The 24,540-nt window shown below is 40.7% G+C and overlaps 2 protein-coding genes across 2 annotated transcripts in view; both read right to left on the bottom strand.

Annotated features, from left to right (window-relative positions):
* The window catches only part of LOC128691796 (gamma-aminobutyric acid receptor alpha-like), a 74,113-nt gene extending 68,926 nt beyond the window's left edge, over window positions 1-5,187 (bottom strand). Inside the window, exon 1 of the mRNA XM_070100996.1 lies at window positions 4,728-5,187. The gene's annotated coding sequence lies outside the window, so the exon portion shown is untranslated. The remainder of the gene's footprint in view (window positions 1-4,727) is intronic.
* A 7,092-nt stretch (window positions 5,188-12,279) lies between these two features.
* The window catches only part of LOC128691842 (uncharacterized), a 31,318-nt gene continuing 19,057 nt past the window's right edge, over window positions 12,280-24,540 (bottom strand). The window contains exons 3-10 of the mRNA XM_070100995.1: window positions 24,027-24,148; window positions 23,373-23,473; window positions 22,280-22,391; window positions 18,658-19,278; window positions 16,356-16,412; window positions 14,264-14,385; window positions 13,347-13,467; window positions 12,280-12,817 (exon numbers count right to left, since the gene is read on the bottom strand). Coding sequence (XP_069957096.1) covers window positions 12,686-12,817; window positions 13,347-13,467; window positions 14,264-14,385; window positions 16,356-16,412; window positions 18,658-19,278; window positions 22,280-22,391; window positions 23,373-23,473; window positions 24,027-24,148 — 1,388 coding nt within the window. The 3' untranslated portion in view covers window positions 12,280-12,685. The remainder of the gene's footprint in view (window positions 12,818-13,346; window positions 13,468-14,263; window positions 14,386-16,355; window positions 16,413-18,657; window positions 19,279-22,279; window positions 22,392-23,372; window positions 23,474-24,026; window positions 24,149-24,540) is intronic.

Below are 24,540 nucleotides of genomic sequence, written 5' to 3'. Positions count from 1 at the left end.
TAGGTGAAGAGGAACAACAGGTGTTTTAAGGAAACACGTCCAATGTTTCCACCCGTACCGGGGATCGACCCACGGACACCCAGGCTGAGTGCGTTACAAAATAAACTACGGGTATTGTGGTTTAGTTTTCAGCAGAGCAGTTAGGAGTCTCAGGTGGGTTTGTTAAAACACTGGAAAGGTGAGCTGAGAGAAAGAAAGAGTTGAGATTTGTGAGCTGAAAGGCGTGAGCTGAGAGGTGTGGGCTGAAATATGGCATGAGCTGAGAGGTGTGAACGGAAAGAAGGCGTGAGCTAAGAGATGTGAGATGAAAGGGGTGAGCTGAGAGATGTGAGATGAAAGGGGTGAGCTGAGAGATGTGAGATGAAAGGGGTGAGCTGAGAGATGTGAGATGAAAGGGGTGAGCTGAGAGATGTGAGATGAAAGGGGTGAGCTGAGAGAAGTCGTGAGTTGAGAGAAAATATGATTATTATTACTTAATTACAAAATAGAAATATGATATGAAACGGAAAATAATGAAAGAAATTCTATGCTGGCTGACCCTTGTTATCCAAGGCTGAGAGATAGTGAGCGAGACGGAGAGAGAGAGAGAGAGAGAGAGAGAGAGAGAGAGAGAGAGAGAGAGAGAGAGAGAGAGAGAGAGAGAGAGAGAGAGAGAGATGGCTTAGTAGGGGTGGTGGTAACGGCGCTGTTTGTGTTGATAGTAGTGGTGTAAGTGTTGGTCAATTCTCTCTTTTTTTTATACCCCAATTTAGCGCCCCAGAAATACACTCCAATTCTGGAACGGGTTCAAAATAGGGGATGTTGCGCTCAGACTCATACACTGCAACCCGAGTGGGTTTAAATAGGATTCAAAATAGGGTTATTGCAGTCAGACACACTGACTATTTCCCTAGTGGGTTTAACTAGGGTTGTAGCAGCCAAAGAAACTCGCTATTTAACTAGTTGGTTTAAATAGGGTACAAAATAGGGCTGTTGCAGCCAGAGACACTCACTATTTCCATAGTGGGTTTAAATAGGGTACAAAATAAGGTTGTTGCAGCCAGAGACACTCACTATTTCCTTAGTGGGTTTAAATAGGGTACAAAACAGGGTTGTTGCAGCCGGCCACAGTGTAAAGAGCCGGACTCTCAAATTTAAGTCTCCAGAAAGCATCACCAAGGCAGCTGCCGTTCACCACAGTGCTCAGAATCGGCAGTGAGCTCTTGACCGAGAGTTCTTGGCTGAGAGCTCTTGACTGAAAGTTCTGTGACCTCTTGACCTGAGAGTTTTTGACCGTGACCTCTTGACCTGAGAGCTCTTGACTGAAAGCTTTGACTGAGTTCTTTGCTCTAACCTCTTGACTGAAAGCTCTTGGCTTTCGTCCTCACGTTAGATATGAGCAACCGAACTGTGTGTGTGTATATATATATATATATATATATATATATATATATGTATGTATATAAATATATATATATATATATATATATGTATATGTATATAATATATATATGTCGTGCCGAATAGGCAGAACTTGCCATCTTGGCTTAAATAGCAAGGCTCATCTTGCCATATAGGACAAGTGAAAATTTGTGTATGCAATAATTTCGCCAAAATCATTCTGAACCTAACGGAAAAAATATATTTCACTGTGTTTGCTTAGTATTAAATTATTGTAAACAAATCTAAAATATATTTAGTTGGGTTAGGCTAAAATAAATTGCGCTTGTTATAATAAGGTTAGGTAATAATAAAGTTGGTAGAATTACCGACAATATGTAAAGTAAAAGGACACAAGTGCAACTAATGTGACATTTATTGTGGCAACGTTTCGCTCTCCAGGAGCTTTATCAAGCCATTACAAACAATACATGGACACAGAGGGTATATAAAGGCTCAGAGTGAGGTGAATACTAGTGAGGTACCATTTCGATGTTCACTAGTGGTAGTAGTAGTAGTAGTAGTAGTAGTAGTAGTGGTAGTGACAAAAGTAATACAATATGGCAGAGCAATTAATTGCTCTGCCATATTGTATTACTTTTGTCACTACCACTACTACTACTACTACTACTACTACTACTACCACTAGTGAACATCGAAATGGTACCTCACTAGTATTCACCTCACTCTGAGCCTTTATATACCCTCTGTGTCCATGTATTGTTTGTAATGGCTTGATAAAGCTCCTGGAGAGCGAAACGTTGCCACAATAAATGTCACATTAGTTGCACTTGTGTCCTTTTACTTTACATACAAGGTTAGGTAAGTTTTCTAAGTTCCTTTCGGTGCAAAATTATAAATTTTTACATCAACATTAATGAAAAAAATATATCTTTAAACGTATAAGAGAAAATTTTAGAAAGGACTTAATTTTAAATGAGTTCTTGCTAATTGGCCAGTTTTACATATTCGGCACGACATATATATATATATATATATATATATATATATATATATATATATATATATATATATATATATATATATATATATATATATATATATATTATTGTAACCACGAACGAGTGGTATCGATCAATAACAGCACTGCACTAGCCAAGGATTCGAACCCATGTTGTACTGGTCTGCCTTATGGTAAGCAAGAACCACATGACGCTTTACCACAGGACCACCCAACCCTACAAAAATGGTGCAGCCAGCACACAACTAGCTGTTGGGCCACCATCCGAGGGCATACGGAAGTGTGGGAGCTTCTAAGCTAATTTCATTCTCACCCCTGTTTGGTGTACTAGCCTCACGAGCAGTATTTATATATTATTGTAACCACGAACGAGTGGTATTTATAGTGGTATAAATACTGCTCGTGAGGCTAGTACACCAAACAGGGATGAGAATGAAATTAGCTTAGAAGCTCTCACACCTCCGTATGCCCTCGGATGGTGGCCCAACAGCTAGCTGTGCGCTGGCTGCACCATTCTTGTAGGGTTGGGTGGTCCTGTGGTTTAAAGTGTCATGTGGTTCTCGCTTACCATAAGGCAGACCAGTACAACATGGGTTCGAATCCTTGGCTAGTGCAGCGTTGTTATTGATAAATATATATATATATATATATATATATATATATATATATATATATATATATATATATATATAAAATAAGCCACACGGGTTTAACGCCTCTTGAACTACAACAATCATTGGCTAGTAGTGCCTGATAAGTGGAAAATGGCAAATGTAATACCTATTTACAAGGCAGGTGACAGGTCCTTGGCTTCGAACTATAGACCAATAAGCCTTATCTCCATAGTGGGAAAATTTATGGAATCAATAATTGCCGAAGCAATACGTAGCCATCTTGATAGGCACAGATTGATTAATGAATCTCAACACGGTTTTACAAAGGGGCGTTCCTGTCTTACGAATTTACTAACTTTTTTCACTAAGGTGTTTGAGGAGGTAGATCATGGTAATGAATATGATACATGCTTTCGATAGAGTTCCACACCAGAGGCTATTGAGGAAACTTAAGGCACACGGAATAGGAGAAATTTTTTCCTGGGTAGAGGGGGTAGAGGCATGGCTGACAAATAGGCAGCAGAGAGTTTGCATAAATGGGGAGAAATCAGAATGGGGGCACGTCACAAGCGGTGTTCCTCAGGGGTCAGTGTTTGGCCCGTTGTTGTTCACAAGTTACGTAAACGACATAGATGAGGGAATAAATAGCGACATAAGCAAATTTGCTGATGACACCAAAATAGGCCGTCCAATTTATTCTAATGAGGACACTAGAGCACTCCAGGATGATTTGAATAGACTGATGCAATGGTCGGAGAAGTGGCAGATGCAGTTTAATGTTGACTAAATGTTGGACAGTTAAATAACCATGCCACATATAAACTAAATAATGTAGATCTTAATACTACTGATTGCGAAAAGGATTTAGTTCTGGTTAGCAGTAATCTAAAACCAAGACAACAGTGCATTAATGTTCGCAATAAAGCTAACAGAATTCTTGGCTTCATATCTAGAAGTATAAATAATAGAAGTCCTCAGGTTGCTCTTCAACTCTATATATCCTTGGTAAGGCCTCATTTAGACTATGCTGCTCAGTTCTGGTCACCGTATTACAGAAGGGATATAAATGCACTGGAAAACGTACAGAGGAGGATGACAAAGATGATCCCATGTATCAGAAATCTTCCCTATGAGGATAGACTGAGGACCTGAATCTGCACTCTCTCGAAAGACGTAGAATTAGGGAGGATATGATCGAGGTGTATAAATGGAAAACAGGAATAAATACAGGGGATGTAAATAGTGTGCTGAAAATTTCCAGCCAAGACAGGACTCGCAGCAATGGTTTCAAGTTGGAAAAATTCAGATTCAGGAAGAATATAGGAAAGTACTGGTTTGGTAATAGAGTCGTGGATGAGTGGAACAAACTCCCCAGTACAGTTATTCAGGCTAAAACGTTGTGTAGTTTTAAAAATAGGTTAGATAAATACATGAGTGGGTGTGGGTGGGTGTGAGTTGGACCTGACTAGCTTGTGCTGCTGGGTCTGGTACAGTACTCCATCCTTGAGTGGAGGTGACCAGACTGGGTGGGTCATTATGATAATCCGGGGGTGGGGGGGACATGGACCTGCTCCGCATGGGTCAGTAGGCCTGTTGCAGTGCTCCTTCTTATGTTCTTATGTAAATCATTCTAGACTAACAATATCTAGTCCTAGATAAGGTTTTCTTTCTCTTACCAGTGCTAGGTTACTAGCGGGTCTAGATTTACTTACTTGTTGTCTAGTTGATAGAAATGGCTTCCTAGGTTGTTACAATAGTGTCTGGTAGTAAATCAGCGGGGCCAGGAGCTGAGTCTTGACCCCTGCATCCACAATTAGTTGAGTACACAGGCGTCTAGGTTCAAGAACTGCTAGTTAGGGCTTTTGAAACTAGAATTTAGCTTTGCACAGGTGATTCCATCTGTCAGAACTAGCTTCTAGTTTTAAACTAAGAATTCTAGTGTCTAGACAGTTCTTGGTTTAGCTAGGTATTTCTAGGTGCCAGAATGTAGTTTCTAGTTCTAGTTAATCTATCGGTGTTAGGCTTGGAAGTGGTGCTAGATGGGACGATTGTCTAGGTTACTGGTGTTGATAGATAGTTCTGGGGGAGGGAGTAGACTGAGGGAGGAGTGAGGGAGAATGAGGGTACACGTGAGGGAGACTACACGAGAAGGAGCGTCACTTCCTCCCTCCACACTGGTGGTTGTTACACTGAGGTGCTCCATCACTCTGCCCTCCCTTCCTCCTTAACTCTCCCTCCATCACTCTATCCTCTTCCTTCAATCCTCCCTCCATCACCCTATCCTCCCTCCTTCAACCCTCCCTCCATAAACCTACCCTCCCTCCATCACCCTACCTTCCTTCCTGGAAATATAAATGGTATAATTTTATACCATTTATTTCCACCTTCCTTCCTCAAAGTTACTCTCAATCTACGTCTAATCCATCAATTTTAAAAATTGTATTAATTTATTACAACCAAATATCTTATTCGACAGGCTACGATTATTTTCTCACAATTACTGCCACACAAGCAAACTTAATTATACTTGATAGCCTTGACCGTCATAGAAGCTAAAACGTTGGGTAGCTTTAAAAAATAGGTTAAATAAATACATGAGTGGGTGTGGGGGGTGGAGTGTGAGTTGGACCTGACTAGCTTGTGCTACTAGGTCAGATGAAGTGCTCCTTCCTTAAGTGAATGTGACCTGCCTGATTAGGTTTAGGCATTGGGTTTAAGCCGGTGGGAGAATTGGACCTGCCTGTCATGGGCCAGTAGGCCTGCTGCAGTGCTCCTTCTTATTAATAAGGCTATGTAAAAGCCTATGACTTGTGTATGTATGGCAGACAGTACCGGCAAGATGAATTATGCATATGTACATCATCTGGGTCTTTTTATTGAGATATACACATCTCTGGGTGTATATACATTGAGAAATATACATATCTCGGTGTATATACATTGAGATACACATCTCACGGTGTATATACATTGAGATACACATCTCACGGTGTATATACATTGAAACATACACAACTCAAGGTGTATATACATTGAGAAATATTCACGGCGTATATACATACATTACGGTGTATATACATTGAAACATACACACTCACGGTGTTCATACAATGAAATATACATACCTCACGGTATACATAGTAGGCGAAGGGCTGTAGAGCTGCTCCTTCCTCGTATCAAGACCTACCCAACCCCTGACCCATTTTTAGAAATTTATATTAATTCTAACTAGTTTATATTAAATTTTAATTGGTTTAAATTATATTTCAACTGATTTATATTAATTTCCACCCGTTTATATTAAATTTTAATTACAAATATGACAGAAAATTTTGAGATTTTAATAAATTCTCTTTATCCGTGAATAACATTTTTTTCAACCATACGAATAATTTTGCAATTATTTGTCTATTTCAACCACCAAATAACTTTTAAAAATTTGAACAATAAAATGGTTTGGTTATATAGAAAGTTAATTATAGCGAAAGTAACGGTTTGTGTTTTAAGCGGGAGTTTTTTTTATTTTTTACCCCCACCAGTTTGTGAAATCCGGAAAAGCTCTTGGAAAACTGTGTCCGTTTATGCTGGGGAGATTATGTGTGGAGAGAGATAGATAGCTCAGGGAGAGAGTAAATGTAAACGTGGAAAAAGCGACTGTAATGAAAGGAGAGATAGTATAGCAGGAGATAATATAGCGGTGGGATAGTATAGAAGGGGAGATAGTAGAGAAGGGGAAATAATAGAGAAGGGAGATAGTATAGAAGGGGAGATGGTTTAGAAGGAGAGATAGTATAGGAGATAATATAGCGGTGGGAGAGTATAGAAGGGGAGATAGTATAGAAGGGGAGATAGTAGAGAAGGGAGATAGTATAGAAGGGGAGATAGTGTAGAAGGGAGTTAGTATAGAAGGGAGATATTATAGAAGGGGAGATAGTATAGAAGGAGAGATAGTATAGAAGGAGAGATAGTATAGAAGGGGAGATAGTATAGAAGGAGAGATAGTATAGAAGGGGAGATGATAGAGAAGGAGAGATAGTATAGAAGGGAGATAGTATAGAAGGGGAGATAGTATAGAAGGGAGATAGTATAGAAGGGAGATAGTATAGAAGGGAGATAGTATAGAAGGAGAGATAGCATAGAAGGAGAGATGTTATAGAAGGGGAGATGGCAGACAAGGAGAGATAGTATAGAAGGTAGATAGTATAGAAGGGGAGATAGTAGAGAAGGAGAGATAGTATAGAAGGGAGATAGTATAGAAGGGGAGATAGTATAGGAGAGATAGTATAGAAGGAGAGATGTTATAGAAGGGGAGATGGCAGAGAAGGAAAGATAGTATAGAAGGGGAGATAGTAGAGGAGAGATAGTATAGAAGGAGAGATGTTATAGAAGGGGAGATGGCAGAGAAGGAAAGATAGTATAGAAGGGGAGATAGTAGAGGAGAGATAGTATAGAAGGGAGATAGTATAGAAGGGGAGATAGTGTAGAAGGAGAGATAGTATAGAAGGGAGATAGTATAGAAGGGAGATAGTATAGAAGGGGAGATAGTATAGAAGGAGAGATAGTATAGAAGGGAGATAGTATAGAAGGGAGATAGTATAGAAGGGAGATAGTATAGAAGGGGAGATAGTATAGAAGGAGAGATAGTATAGAAGGGAGATAGTATAGAAGGGAGATAGTATAGAAGGGAGATAGTATAGAAGGGGAATTAGTATAGAAGGAGAGATAGTACAGAAGGGAGATAGTATAGAAGGGAGATAGTATAGAAGGGGAGATAGTATAGAAGGGAGATAGTATAGAAGGGGAATTAGTATAGAAGGAGAGATAGTACAGAAGGGAGATAGTATAGAAGGGAGATAGTATAGAAGGAGAGATAGTATAGAAGGGAGATAGTATAGAAGGGAGATATTATAGAAGGGGAGATAGTATAGAAGGGAGATAGTATAGAAGGGGAGATAGTAGAGAAGAGAGATAGTATAGAAGGGGAGATAGTAGAGAAAGGTAGATAGTATAGAAGGGAGATAGTATAGAAAGGAGATAGTATAGAAGGGGAGATAGCAGAGAAGGAGAGATAGTATAGAAGGGAGATAGTATAGAAGGGGAGATAGTAACGAAGGAGAGATACTAGAGAAGGAGAGATAGTATAGAAGGGAGATAGTATAGAAGGGGAGATAGTATAGAAGGAGAGATAGTATAGAAGGGAGATAGTATAAGAGGGAGATAGTATAGAAGGGGAGATAGTAGAGAAGGAGAGATAGTATAGAAGGGAGATAGTATAGAAGGGGAGATAGTATAGAAGGGGAACTAGTAGAGAAGGAGAGATAGTATAGGAGAGATAGTATAGAAGGGAGATAGTATAGAAGGGAGATAGTATAGAAGGGAGATAGTATAGAAGAGAGATAGTAGAGAAGGGGAGATATTATAGAAGGGAGATAGTATAGAAGGGGAGATAGTAGAGAAGGGGAGATAGTAGAGAAAGGGAGATAGTAGAGAAGGGGAGATAGTAGAGAAGGGGAGATAGTATAGAAGGGGAGATAGTAAAGGGATAGAGTGGAGCAGGAGATATATAGCGGTAGGAGTGATAGTATAGAAGGGGAAATAGTATAGAAGGGGAGATAGTATAAGAAGGGGAGATAGTATACATTATCCCCCTTTCTGCTATTTGAGAGTATATACTTTAATCCCTATTTTAGGTATTAAAGTATATTCTTGTCTGGTTGTGAACAGGTTACTATGCAGTCTTAATGACCCACTTGTAGCCGATAGTCTTTAAATCCTATTAACTGACCAACCATTTGAATTATTAATTCTGAGAGTCAGTAACCCAGGATAATCCAAGAAAGTCAATTAGTCTGGCTTATTTCCACTGTGGGGCGAGTGCTTTGCTCTCCTTCCCCAGGATGCCACCCACTCCAGTCAAGAGCTTGCTGCTTAGTGAACATGGGAGCAGTAGGTGTAAGGTGTCGGGCCTAGCTATACCTCCTAGGATCGAACCCGGGTCCTTCGCTTGTGAGCTAAAGGCCCCACCACTTGTATGTACATTGGTAGATTGAGAGATGTGTGGGTAAGAGCTTTTAGCTTGTAAATAAAGTCAGGAAGCTTAACCTAACTTTGAAAAACCCTGTGAATGAGATGGATAAATAAAGAAAGAGAGAGAGTTATAGATAGATAGCAAAGTGGAAGAATGCACTACGATATCTCAACAATGCATCTTCTGAACGGCTTGAAACTTAATCGCCTGATCCATAATGGTATTTTTGGTGTGTCATAACTATAATACCTCCTCGAATCTGCTTCTATTTTTTTAGTATTAATGTATTTTTTGCTCACAGGAAAACTTACATAACTAATGTGTTGGGAGAGTTCCAATGTGTCAATTTTCAGTTTCCACGTGAGAATTTGTGAATGGCTATGCTGATAGGCTTTCAGATTTATTGTTTATTCTGCAGGGTAAAATGACTCGGAGTCACATAAAAAGGTAAATACAAGCCTCGTCCATGCATACTTCCCACCCACTACATCCTTCATAAGTTCTTATCAAGTTCTTCCCTTTCACAGGTTACCTACAAGACCCACGCCACACCTTCCTCACTTCACTTCCCCTTATACACGTTCCTCCCTTCACACCTCCTTAGACTTTTTCCTCTCTCTACGTCTCCTCACACACGACCCCTTACACAAGTTCCTATACGACCATTTACATACGTTCCTCCACTACCCCTTACGCAAGTTCGTTTACGCTCCTTTACATACGTTACTCCACGCCCCCTTACACACGTTCCCCCACGCCCCCTTACACAAGTTCCTATACGACCATTTACATACGTTCCTCCACGACCTCTTACACAAGTTCCTATACGACCATTTACACACGTTCCTATACGACTATTTACATACGTTCCTCCACGACCCCTTACACAAGTTCCTATATGACCATTTACATACGTTCCTCCACGACCCCTTACACAAGTTCCTATACGACCATTTACATACGTTCCTCCACGACCCCTTACACACGTTCCTCCACGGCCCCTTTACATACGTTCCTCCAATAGTTCGACATCCCTCAATAATCCCCCAGAAAAGATGTCTCATTTGCAACGAGAGAGTGGAAGCCAATCTTGCATCTTCCTGCCAGGCATCAGCACCTGCAGCCTGACTATTGTTGCCTACTCTCCTCCCTGTCGCTAAGTCTTTGTCCATTCTCGTATTCACGATGAATACCCTAGTGGAAATACATTTTTAAAGATGTTTTTATTGATTTTCGAAAGGTAGGAGGGACTTCCCATCGTCCTTTTCCTACCTCGTCCAGGCCAATTTTAAATATACGAGGGCAAGAAGGTTTTTAATTACTGTATATAGCTCAAGCTTTTATATTGGTAGTCCCCTTATCTACAGCACTGCCATGGTATAGTGTTCTTTGTGTACCTCATCATTGTAAGTACTATCAAATATTTCAACTCAATGGCTCTTCTCTTGTTTTCCATTTTCTTTCCTTATTATAGTGGGTTGGAATTGCTGTTGTGATTATGACTGGGGGGGGGGATATTTGTCATATATGTAAATTTCGACATTTATTGATTCAGTGGGCAAGGTTCTCTGTTTATAAAATCACGTAAGCAAACACTAGGGCATATTTATTAGAAATTTTTTGGGTCCTGGGACCTTGGTCACTTCTGATATATCCAAGTGTTTGCTTATTTGTCTCTCTAAACCAGTTTATCGGTATCTATTACCCAGGTATTATATATACCGTTGTACAGAGACACACGTCAATACCTATGGTCTTTTCATGGCAAGAATTAGGAATGGTATAACACCAAGGTGGTTGTACACAAATAACCAGAGCATAGGAGACAGAATCTTATGATGACGTTACGGTCTGACTCGGACCTTTTACAAGTCACACTAACACACGAAGGTGAGGGAGCCAGTACATACAGAAGACGGGGAGAGGAATGGGGCTAAATGTATTGTTCCAGTCACTGTATTGTGCCTTTTTGTCCTTCAAGGTGATTTTTTTTTGGCTAAGAAAAGCATATATTTTAAGGTCCTTACATACAAAGGGCACACACATGTATCCTCATGTGATATATATTATTATTGATCAATACACGATTATTTTGTGACAGGTTAAAAATATATACACGATTTTCGAGGAATACACGTCTTATATTATGACATACACTTCCATACCAAAAAAAGTACATTTGTAAAATACTTGTATTCACCCTCGAAGCTCATGTGAAAATCCTCATGACTATAATTCAGCAGATATTTTTTTAAATGCAGAAGCAAGCCTATTTTTAACATAACCAAAACTCTGGATTAATAAAATATTGAAATACTAAATAAAAACACCTCTATATGTTTTATTAATAAAGAATAAAAACATATTTTACTTGCTGAAAATAAAGGAGAAAATAAAATATATTTATTAAATTCACAGCAAAAGCAAAAACCAAGTGATAATGCAAATGAAAAATATTAATGATAAAGTAGAACGTGAATTAAAGTGGTTTATTACTAACAATATTGAAAACAAAACCTTGCTTGGTTGTTTTATCGCGACATTAAAACATTGTCCCAATGAGTTTGTCCTGCAACGTCTTTCAGCGGAAGGCATCAGTCAGATGACCAAAAGCTCCAGTGGCGGGTTATGTGACTAAGACCAGCGTCAGGAAACACTTGACTTTCTTCCTGAAGCATCTGACCTAACCTGACCTCGTCTACCATCCTGGAAGAACACCACTGGATCCACCTTTGCCAGGGTTCAATCTTCATAGTAGCTTGGCTGTTATATTTAATGGCAGTAACCTACGACAAAATGCGTATGTATACACATGAGGGCGTAACTGGAAGTTAAAAACACAGGAATCAGAGGGATGTTAGGAAGTTGAATAACCTCGACGAAGTATTGGAGGGAAGTTGCAGACGAGGCTAGAATGGAATAACTGTTACAAGTGGCAAGCTAAGAGGCAGGGCTAGGAGCTGAGACTCAACCCCTGCAACCACAAATAAGTGAGAATACGAGCAAGCACACGCACATACATGTGCACACACACGCACACACACACACACACAGTGGAATAGCCTAGAAAATGACGTAGTGGAGGCAGGAACCATACACAGTTTTAAGACGAGGTTTGATAAAGCTCATGGAGCGGGGAGAGAGAGGGCCTAGTAGCAACCGGTGAAGAGGCGGGGCCAGGAGCTAGGACTCGACCCCTGCAACCACAAATAGGTGAGTACAAATAGGTGAGTACACACACACACACACACACACACACACACACACACACACACACACACACACACACACACACACACACACACACACACACACACACACACACACACACACAAAGAGTGCTATCTAGGATCGGAGGACAATTGAGGGCTACAAAACACTTTTTCATATCATTAGACGCTCAGACCCTCCTCAGCTCTGGAACTTCAGAAAATCCTAAATTTTAAACACTCCATAGATCTGAAAAGGCTCTGAACGTCAACAAGTTCAGCCTGACAACTTGTGACTCTAAAAAAGAAAATTCAAATCATTTTCAGGCCCGAAACCTGAGAATGGTCTGAGCCCTTTCGTGTCCACTCCTGCCCCTTCAGTCTGGAGTCTGAAGATGCGGGTGGACATCGACTGCAACCTCTCTTCGGATTCTTAGCCCTTAAACCTGAATTTCACGCGTGACTGTAAGGAAATATTGCAGCAGGCAAGGCGGCCTCCAGCGTTGCCAGTGGTTAGGCTATCGGGATGCCCACCAAGACCCAAGTCATCTTCCCGAGCATGGACCTGCAGCAAAAGGAGATCATGTACTGCAAGATTCTCTTTGGCAAAACACATAAATCTTAAAATACGCTGTGATAAATATTTTTGTTACCACGTTATGGCTTGGTCACTCTTTGGTATACAACCATGACTGTATTGTTACTGCATTATATTTCTGGCTATATATCCATGACTGCATAGTTACTGCATTAATACTGCTTGCTATACACCCATGACGCTGTGCAGTTAATGTATAACTCATGTTACTTACAGCTGGATCCTATTATCCTGGATCCTGCTAAGGTGGAAATCTGCTTATCCTGGTCTGACCACTACCACTTAAGAGCCAAATTCGCAAAAAAAAAAAGACTAAAAGGCAAATTCAGGAGAGCCAAATTCGAGTATAGTATCGGAAATGCTCGAAGGCGTCCCTTACCTCCCTCCACTATGGCTATGCCTCATGGTTGGTCAGCAGTGCAGTGAAATGTAAGTCATAACTTCGTGGAGTGAACACACACACAACTATAACAACCTCTGGATATTCATTACTCACCACAATAGCCTTGTTAATGATGGAGTTCGGACCAAGGAAGGCCACCTGAGTATCAGACATGATGTATCCATGTAGCTCTCCGTTTTCATCCACTTCTATGTTTCCCAGGTCACCCACGTGCCTGTTGAGGTGCAGACCATTACAGGTCAACACAGTAATGTAGATAATTGGTTCAGAGAATCGAGAACACCATTTTTCAAACGTTTCGCCACACAGTGACTTCCTCAGTCGAAGACAGAGAAGAATGGTTGAAAATCAGGAGTTTGAGGTAATCACTGGATGGAGAAACGTTTCCAAGATAAAGATACCCAAGTGTTGCACAGGTGTCTAATTTATCATCAGGTCAACGCAGGTAAACACTTTACAGATCAACAAGGTTTACTGCAAGTCATCTTAAGTTAACTAAACTGTCACAGACCAATACAGTTCAAGTCAGTTTTGCATGAATTAACGGACTGAGCCACATTTCAGAATAAAAAAAAATCAGATGAACACAAAGTAGTGTAAGCCATGCTCAGCCCAATGGATTCCAAACTGTCATTTTGCCCCTCAAAAATACATTTTGATGTGTAGAACTTTACCTAGGCCTGACTTGATAAAGCTCTACACAGAACTAAACTCGTATTTTCAGACTTATTGTAAGTATTGTATATTTTATTATCGTTAATCTGACGAAGCCTAATAGACTACCCAAGATACCCATTTCAAGATTAAAAAACAACAATGTATGCTAATACACAATTTCTTACAGTTTTTGCGTTACTTTTTAATAAAAAAAACCTTGAGGTTTCTATACCTGACACATCTAGAACCCGGACCTAGGTGATGTCCAGGTTTCCTAACCTAGACATCGCCTAGAAGAATAACTATAACCCACATAGTAAAGTTGGGACTTATCTGGGAGGAATTTGACTCACCTAGGAGTGCTGCTAGGCCCACCATGGGCAACAGAGAAGGGATTGAAGTGAGCTCCAGCAGTACCACAGCGATATTCACTGGCAGGATTCTCGTGAATGTGGAAGCCATGTAGGCGCCCTTGCTGTGGGGATGGTAATGGATTGCTATATAATGGTTAATGGGGGGTTAAAACATATTCACGTAACATATGCATGTAATCTTTTCATTACCAGACAAGACTATAATCCTTAAAATAGTGATTAAATTCTCAGCATATATACAATGGGAAAAATACACTCCTTGATGTATATATCATGTCAGTGTGCTTACAGTGCTAAGTAAACCCGTACGGGTCATTCAACACAGGTAGAAGTGAAGGCTCCGTCCTTAATTGTTAAAGGCTAAGCACAAATTCGCAGCCAGGTGACACATCATTTACAAAACTTAATATACTGTCTCAAAAACACTAGTATAAATGTGCAATGAGTCCGAGGGCACAAAGATGTTATGGACACTCACATTAATACTGAGTCTTGTAATTTATGAGGGATAGGCTAAATTATTCGAGAGAAACAATGGAAAACACATGTTTACATTCCTGTGTTTCTCCTGATAATTCCCTGGAACGCAGGCGGGAGAGATACATGATTATATACACCTGGAAAATCCTAGAGGGACTAGTACCGAACTTGCACACGAAAATCACTCACTACGAAAGCAAAAGACTTGGCAGACGATGCAACATCCCCCCAATGAAAAGCAGGGGTGTCACTAGCACGTTAAGAGACCATACAATAAATGTCAGGGGCCCGAGACTGTTCAACTGCCTCCCAGCATACATAAGGGGGATTACCAACAGACCCCTGGCAGTCTTCAAGCTGGCACTGGACAAGCACCTGAAGTCGGTTCCTGACCAGCCGGGCTGTGGCTCGTACGTTGGTTTGCGTGCAGCCAGCAGCAACAGCCTGGTTGATCAGGCTCTGATCCACCAGGAGGCCTGGTCACAGACCGGGCCGCGGGGGCGTTGACCCCCGGAACTCTCTCCAGGTGGCCCGGTGGCCTGGTGGCTAAAGCTCCCGCTTCACACGGAGGGCCCGGGTTCGATTCCCGGCGGGTGGAAACATTTCGACACGTTTCCTTACACCTGTTGTCCTGTTCACCTAGCAGCAAATATGTACCTGGGTGTTAGTCGACTGGTGTGGGTCGCATCCTGGGGGACAAGATTGAGGACATCAATGGAAATAAGTTAGACAGTCCTCGATGACGCACTGACTTTCTTGGGTTATCCTGGGTGGCTAACCCTCCGGGGTTAAAAATCCGAACGAAATCTTATCTTATCTTATCCAGGTTAGTTCTGTAATATATTCATTCTGATTTAAGGAGGCCAGGTTTAAGACCAGGCTGGGGAGCGAGAATCCCTGGAACCACTAACGCATATAATAGATAGCAAGAGTCATACACCAGACATAAAACAATTGAGACCAAGAAAAAACGTGAGTAACTAACAAAAATACATTATTGTTCGAGTTGGGAGGTGTTCGTAACTCGAGGTACGACTGTATTAGGGACACTAATGATGCAACTCAGCTATACTGTATTATATTATGCAGATTTAACTTAGTGTAACCTAATAAAGTAAGGTAACAGAGGTTATAAGCCATAGGAGTTAAAATTAAAACCCATCAACCTGTCTTTCTCTTTTACACAGGGTTTTATCAAGTTAGGAACCTGTCTTTCTCTTTTACACAGGGTTTTATCAAGTTAGGAACCTGTCTTTCTCTTTTACACAGGGTTTTATCAAGTTAGGAACCTGTCTTTCTCTTTTACACAGGGTTTTATCAAGTTAGGAACCTGTCTTTCTCTTTTACACAGGGTTTTATCAAGTTAGGAACCTGTCTTTCTCTTTTACACAGGGTTTTATCAAGTTAGGAACCTGTCTTTCTCTTTTACACAGGGTTTTATCAAGTTAGGAACCTGTCTTTCTCTTTTACACAGGGTTTTATCAAGTTAGGTTCAGGGTTCCTAACTTTATTTACAAGCTAAGAGATGATACCCACCTCAGGTAATCCGTCTCTCTCTCTCTTTATCTATCTATCCATCTATCTTTCTTACCGAGACATCGAAGCCAGTAAGATCAAGGTCGAAGTAGACAGGACCCTTCTTGTCTTTCTGAGGGATTAAAAAAGTATCATTAGTAATCTCGGTAGTAATAATAACAGTAATTGTAGCACCAAGACAGTACAAGTAACATTAGGAAAGTACTTGTGCAGTAGTAATAGTATAATTTATTTTACTTTGCAACGGTTTAAAAGTCTTTAATTAACGTCAAGAAATGTCACCACCAGTGACAAAAAAAAAAAAAATACGAGTGTTTTTTTGGCCCAATATATCAATTTTTTTTAGGTGAATTTTGTATCTTAAAGTTTAAACAAGTTGATAAAATCCTTAAACTTCAGAAAAGTCGAAAAAATTGTATAAGGCAATGTATCACCATTTTTTTAATGAAATGCAAAGATTTTTGTAATGTGGTGGAAATTACTACAACAATAAATGCATTAATTTTAAACTAACCTAGTGTAAATAATAAGGCACAATACCGTGACTGGAAGAATACACAAATAACCCGCACATACGAGGTCAGGTCAGGTCAGGTTTGTCTGGAAACACGACAAGTGTTTCCTGACGCGGGTCTATAGGAAAATGAAACTTATGACGACGTTTCGGTCCTACTTGGACCATTAACTAGTCTCACAGAAACGCAAAGTTTCGGTCCTACTTGAACCATTAACTAGTCACACAGAAACGCAAAGTTTCGGTCCTACTTGGACCATTAACTAGTCACACAGAAACGCAAAGTTTCGGTCCTACTTGGACCATTAACTAGTCACACAGAAACGCAAAGTTTCGGTCCTACTTGAACCATTAACTAGTCACACAGAAACGCAAAGTTTCGGTCCTACTTGGACCATTAACTAGTCACACAGAAACGCAAAGTTTCGGTCCTACTTGGACCATTAACTAGTCACACAGAAACGCGAAGGGAAGAGAGCCAGTTATATGTGTAAGTTAGTGAACTAAGTGTTCTAATCTTTAACCAAATACTTATACCACCTCACTTTAACAGGTGTGTAAATCTACCTTGCTTATGCTGTTTATATCAGGGTTCCCCAAAGTGGTCAATATCGACCCTGAGGGTCGATGTGATTATCGACGAGGTCGATAAATGGCTGGGGGTCAGCCTTCCCATTAATGACATCAATAGTCTCGATAAAAAAAGGTATGATAAATCTTATATTTTTCATAATTTAAATACTACTTATTTTTTTAAGAAGTCATGTGGCCTGGTGGCAAAAGTTCTCGCTTCACACGGTGAAGTTTCCGGGTTCGATTCCCTTCGAGGGTTGAAATATAGGGCGTGTTTCCTTAAACCGGTTGTCTATGTTCATCACCCATCAGTAAAATGGGTACCTGGGTGTTAGTGGACTGGTGTGGGTCACATCCTGGGTGTTAGTGGACTGGTGTGGGTCGCATCCTGGGTGTTAGTGGACTGGTGTGGGTCACATCCTGGGTGTTAGTGGACTGGTGTGGGTCGCATCCTGGGTGTTAGTGGACTGGTGTGGGTCGCATCCTGGGTGTTAGTGGACTGGTGTGGGTCGCATCCTGGGTGTTAGTGGACTGGTGTGGGTCGCATCCTGGGTGTTAGTAGACTGGTGTGGGTCGCATCCTGGGTGTTAGTGGACTGGTGTGGGTCGCATCCTGGGTGTTAGTGGACTGGTGTGGGTCGCATCCTGGGTGTTAGTGGACTGGTGTGGGTCGCATCCTGGGACAAAACTGACCTAATTTGCCTGAAATGCTCAGCATAACAAGCGGCTTTCTATATAGTAGTATGTCACTGATGTCAACTATGGTCTGTATACCTTGTACATGTACTGGTAGAAATAAAGATATTAATATTATTATTATTATTATTATTATTATTATTATTATTATCATTATTGTTATCTATCCGTGGTTCGATCCTCGGTACGGGTGGAACATTGGGGCATGTTTCCTTAAGACACCTGCTGTCTCTGGTCACCTAGCAGTATATAGGTACCTGGGTGTTAGTCACCTTATACCTGGTGTACCCGTTCACCTAGCAGCAAGTAGGTACCCGAGTGTTAACCGATTGGTGTGGGTCGCATCCTGGGGCCAAAATTAACCTAATTTGCCTGAAATGCTCTGCATAACAAAGTTTTTTTTCTATATAGTATGTCACTGATGTCGGCTAGGTCTATATAAGTTGCTTAATTGTAGACACAAAGATTATTGTTTTGATTATTATTAAGAGGTGGATGAAGTGAAGAGTTTGGGGATCCATGGTCCATACCCTTTCCCTTGGTGGTAGGAGTGCCAGGTCCTGGGTATGACTTACCCTCTGGGAGATAGTGATGTTTCCCCTGACGGAGGAGCTGGGCAGATCAGCGTTAGGTTTCAGTTTACAGACGGCGTGTACCCAGCGCTCCTGCCGCTGCTGTTGCTGTGGTCTTCGTCCGGGCGAAGTATTTTCGTCGCTGTGAAGACGATTGTGGTCTGGGTCCTTGTGGTCGTGGTCGTCGTGACTGTGTCCATGCTCATGACCGTCTTCATTTTCATGGCTTTCTCCATGTTCATGGCCTTCTTCATGTTCATGAGTGTGTCCAGGTCCATGGTCATGTCTGTGAGCATGGCTATGTCCGTGTGCATGTCCATGGCCATGTCCAGGTCCATGCTCATGACCGTCTCCATTTTCATGGCTGTCTCCATGTTCATGGCCTTCTTCGTGTTCATGAGTGTGTCCAGGTCCATGGTCATGTCCATGTGCATGGCCATGGCCTCGTCCATGAGCATGCCCACCTTTATGTTTGTGACCGTGTCCGTGAGAATGCTGACATTTGAGGCAATGAGTGTGTGACACAGGATCATCATCGTCCTGAAGGGGGTCCTGACCATCCTCGTCAGAGTGGAGACCATGGCGGTCATGGTCATCTTCAGGATGGCCGGTGGAAGGTCCTGGCTGAAAAAGAAACCACAAGTATTATAACTCCTGGTATCCATGGTTAAGTTAGTTAATGGGGTTTAAAGCCTAGCAAATAACAATACACTAAGGCTGCACTTGAAGCCTAGTGAGTAACTAGACATTAAGGCACTACGGTACTACGTTCCACAATCAGCTCTCCTGGCACTGCACCATTCACTAATATACCCTTATCTTACATATGGAATTTGTGCATGGGGATCAACAACATCTAATAACCTAAGACCTCTAACAACCCAGCAAAAGGCAGCCGTAAGAATGATAACAAATTCCCACTCACGCCAGCATACTCCACCAATTTTCAAAAGTCTGAATCTGTTCACCATTAAGAACATCCATACTTATTCATGTGCCTACTACATACACAGAATAAGACACACAAATATAAACCCTCCACTCAAACTTCTCCTCACCAACCTAAACAGGACACATGACCACAACACAAGACACAGATCTCTTTTTGATATACCTCGTGTCCATATCACACTGTGTAAAAACTTTATGCACATAAAGGGCCCCAAAATATGGAATTCATTACTAGAAGATATTAAAGTAACCCGGTCTGAAAATAAATTTAAGACTCTTCTCAAAAGCCACTTAATCACCCTAGACTAAATGCTAAATACTCAGTACACACATACCCACCTATGTACTCCCACATCATAACTGAAACAATCACATTGAACCTTTTATCCATTGTTGACAGGAATATAATTGAACCATTGTTTTCACAAAAAAACATTTTCGAATATAAATATATCTTTGTCTTATACAAATTTTGATTCATTTATAATTAATATTCTACTGTACAACTATGAAATAATTACTACCCTACTGTACAACTATGAAATAATTACTACCCTACTGTACAACTATGATACAATCCTTAGTGTTAAGTAGTCTGTAAGTCAATAATGTTAAGTTGGCCCATAATGCCTGGGCATAATAGAGGCTCTCTTTGTATTGCAACCAACTATTGTAAATATAAAATCTCAATGTACTGTTTGCAAAGACATAAAATAAATAAATAAAGGCTACACTTAATTAAAGCCTAGTGAGTAACAAGACTAAGGCTACACTTAAAGCCTAGTGAGTAACAAGACTAAGGCTACACTTAAAGCCTAGCGAGTAACAAGACTAAGGCTACACTTAAAGGTGAATAACTAAGGCTACACTTAAAGCCTAGTGAGTAACAAGACTAAGGCTACACTTAAAGCCAAGTGAGTAACAAGACTAAGGCTACACTTAAAGCCTAGTGAGTAACAAGACTAAGGCTACACTTAAAGCCTAGTGAGTAACAAGACTAAGGCTACACTTAAAGCCTAGTGAATAACAAGACTAAGGCTACACTTAAAGCCTAGTGAGTAACAAGACTAAGGCTACACTTAAAGCCTAGTGAACAACAAGACTAAGGCTACACTTAAAGCCTAGTGAGTAACAAGACTAAGGCTACACTTAAAGCCTAGTGTGTAACAAGACTAAGGCTACACTTAAAGCCTAGTAACAAGACTAAGGCTACACTTAAAGCCTAGCAACTAACTAGACACACTAATTATGCACGGTAACTTTTTCACCACCAAACACGAATACTTCAATTCCCAAATTAGATATCATACTTTCGGCATATATACGCTGAGAGAAACATGCCTCGTGGCGCATTTTGTGATTAGCATATTGAGTCAACTCACACAAAGGGACTCGAACCCATGGAAAATGTTTTCAATCGTGTTAGTAACGATTTCGTGAGTCATGTTAGGATAAGATTAATTCAGGAAATTCTCAAATGATTTCACACACTAGTGTACATTAATGCAATGGCTGTGAAGGGCATATGACAAATTTCTTAGATACCTGGAGAGGTTTTCGGGGGTCAACGCCCCCGCTGTCAGGTTTGAGACCAGGTTTCATGATGGATAAGGGTCTGATCAACAAGGTTATTAACTATTTTGTGTAAAGTAAATTTTAGCAAGACTGAGCTTGGCCTGGTCACAGACCGGGCCACGGGGGCGTTGATCCCCGAAATCCTCTCCAGGTCATTCCCATATTGTTTCAGACAACGGAACAATCCTTCTCCAGACTGAGTATACTTCAGGTATACGCTACTGACAGGGACGGATCTACTATGAAATTAATTAAACTTAAGCTTCAGGGCCCCTAATCCCGGAGGGGCCCCAGAAGCCATTTTAGTTCACATTGTTTAAAAATTTTAGATTTACTGTATGAGAAGCGGTTGCGAAGGGGCCCCCATAACAGTTCAAGCTTCAGGGCCCCAAAAATGTAGGTCCGCCACTGCCTGCTGGGTACTTGTGATAAATTAAAAATCAGCGTTAATTTTACTGTTTTTCTAGAGATGAAGGAAGAGCAATGGAGGAAAACAAATCATTAGTTTTCGTTGAGAGGAAAGAAAATAATTTTTAGATAATCTACATTTCTTCAGTAATTAATTTTGTAAAGCCTTTTAAGGCTTGGACCAACGCCCTCTGCCTGACAAGTGAGACGTGAAGTCATTTTAGTAAAGCACTTCTCAAATGTCAAATATTTTTACAAAAGCATTATTTTTTTACACAGTTGGACATATGTACTCCACAAATCATGCTCTTGTTTAGTCATATATATAAAATGTAACATCTAGATATATGGGTCACACTAGCCGCCTCAGAATACCAGAATACGCCCCAAAATTTATCGAAACCAAAAATCTATGAAATAATAAATAATACTGATAACATTACTATCAGTGAAAAAAATATCTGCAAAAAAAAAAAAAAACTTGCATTTGTAACCACTTTGTGTGTGTGTGTATGTACTCACCTAATTGTGGTTGTAGGGGTCGACTCATAGCTCCTGGCCCTGTGTGTGTGTACTCACCTATATGTGGTTGCAGGGGTCGATTCATAGCTCCTGGCCCCTGTGTGTGTGTGTGTGTGTGTGTGTGTGAAGCAGCAGAGATCTACATAGTGAAATGGTAAGTTCCACTTACCGCTGCTTCCTGGCTGCTGTCTTGGTCATCGTCGTTGCTACCATCATCCTGGCTGGGGTCCTCATGACCTGGCTGGCCACCACGCTGGTGCCCATGGTGTGTGCTCAGGTGCCTGCGAAGAACAACCCCACACGTACAGATACATTTTTTTGGGGGGGCAAAAGTTTACAATAGATATACGTAAGGAAACATTATAGGTTTAATGCACATAATACTATCTTACAAAGTCGACATTATACTTTGTATTCTGCGTGTGTCTTATACTTTGTAATTTCCTTGACGTTTTTCACGACCTGTCGCTCAGTTTTCTCTACTCGTTCAATCGTGACCTGAAAATAGTTCAGGACAAGCCAAAACGTTGTCCCAAGTTTCCTTTCTGTATATTTCGACCTTAAACTGAGGTCCTCCTCAGCAGATCAATTTAAAGTCAAAATATACAGATACATATCTATTCAGTTTCTGTCTCCACATAGGTTGCTTCCTCTCACTGACAAGTGTTCATTACACCTCTTAGTGTATATAACCTATGACCATAGGAACACAAGAACGAACACTGCCCCATGCTAAGCAGGCCTAACTCACACCCACTCATGTACCCATCAACCTATAAAGGTTAGTCAAGGTTCTTGCCTCGTTGGAGTAAACCTGGTAGTTCCACTCACGAGTGGAAAACAATGAGCATAACATGTGGAAAAATAGACACAAGGAAGTATAATGCATCTCTTTACTGATTACGTTTTGCCCACACAGTGGGCTTTTTCAAGTCACAAACAGATGTACCTAAGCAAAGAGTACATGAGTATATATAGTGAGCAAAGTGACGTGAAGGGTCACGTGTGGAATTTTGAAGTTGACTGCTGAGAACCTGAATTTGAGAAAGACCTGCCCGGCAGCTCCATGAAGCTGAACTGTTCTCCAAGCTGAGACTGACAACCTCCAACTATTTCTACAAGGTTGATGGACTGACAACCTCCAATTATTTCTACAAGGTTAATAGACTGATATATCCTCTTTACCTAGTCACTTCTGCTGTCTTTAATATATGATCTTGCCAGTTATTATAACAACGAAATCAGACATGACATGTACTTACTGAAGCATTTCATTATTATGGTGATCATTGTGTCCCTCGTGAGGATGATTCAGATGATGAACGTGATGCTCGTGTTGCAAGATTGCAGTCTCTTCCATAATCTGCAAAGCACCATTATTGACATGAATCATATACTTCTAATCCGTTAGTAGTGGAGAAAGACACAAAATTAAATCATTGGGACATGTTTATTGGATGTGTTTTTGACCCAGGAGCTTGGTCACTCAAAATATGTATGAAGGTTGGTTGGTTTGAGGTTTAAACTTATCGACTGAAGTGGAGTCATTAAGGCTGCACGTAACCTTTACACCACTAGATAAGAATACTTTAACCTCTAAAATATTGATTAAGTATGGCTGGTTAAATAACATGTGCCTTGTTGAAACTGGTATGAAATATCGATAAGTTGAAATTAAGACACATGTGCAACAGTTGGGTATCTTTATGGATGCAACATTTAACCTACACACAAGAAGCCTATTGCTTAATAAATTCTGGTTCTGGTGATAGTATTCTTTCTCGGAAAACAGGAAACAGGACCCGTCTTTTATCTAAATGACAACATGTTAATGACCCTCGCTTAGTTCCTAAGTTCTAAACCCAGTTAACCAGACCAACCCACTCCCTTTAGCTTTAGTACAATGTGGTTTTTACCTGGTCATGTGAGAGTTCGCTGTGTCCATCGTGTAGGTGATGATTAACTTCCTGGCGCAGGTCGTTAACTTCCTCCCACAGCGCCGAGATGTTCCTCAATACGAACTCCAATCCATTACCACCTGGAAAGCCAAAACAAGATTGTATTTTTTTTTTATTCGCCGGTATTCTCCCGGCCCGGGTCTTTTCCAAGTAGTGGTGACCCGGCCTTGGCTCCCTATCTGGGGAGTGTCTCGAGACTTAAGTCTCCCATGGGAGGAAGTACAAGTACCTCCTTATCGAATACTGTGTAGTCACTAAGCGTCCCTCAAACCTAGTCCGGTACTTGAATAAGAAATGTGTGCAACAGTTAAGTATCTTTATTGTTGAAACTCTTCGCCCTCTCCACAGGCTTCTTCAGTCGTATAGAGTTGACAATAGAGACCCACCTGTTAAACATTTGCCATTAACATAATGATACCAGTCCGGAGCTCTAGCATGTATTTATATTAAATTCCTTGGCTGGTTAGTTTAT

This window comes from Cherax quadricarinatus, chromosome 75 (genome assembly GCF_038502225.1).
Source record: "Cherax quadricarinatus isolate ZL_2023a chromosome 75, ASM3850222v1, whole genome shotgun sequence".
Classification (NCBI taxonomy): domain Eukaryota; kingdom Metazoa; phylum Arthropoda; class Malacostraca; order Decapoda; family Parastacidae; genus Cherax; species Cherax quadricarinatus.
Note: the sequence above shows the minus strand (reverse complement) of the source record. Positions and strands in the feature narration are given on the sequence as shown.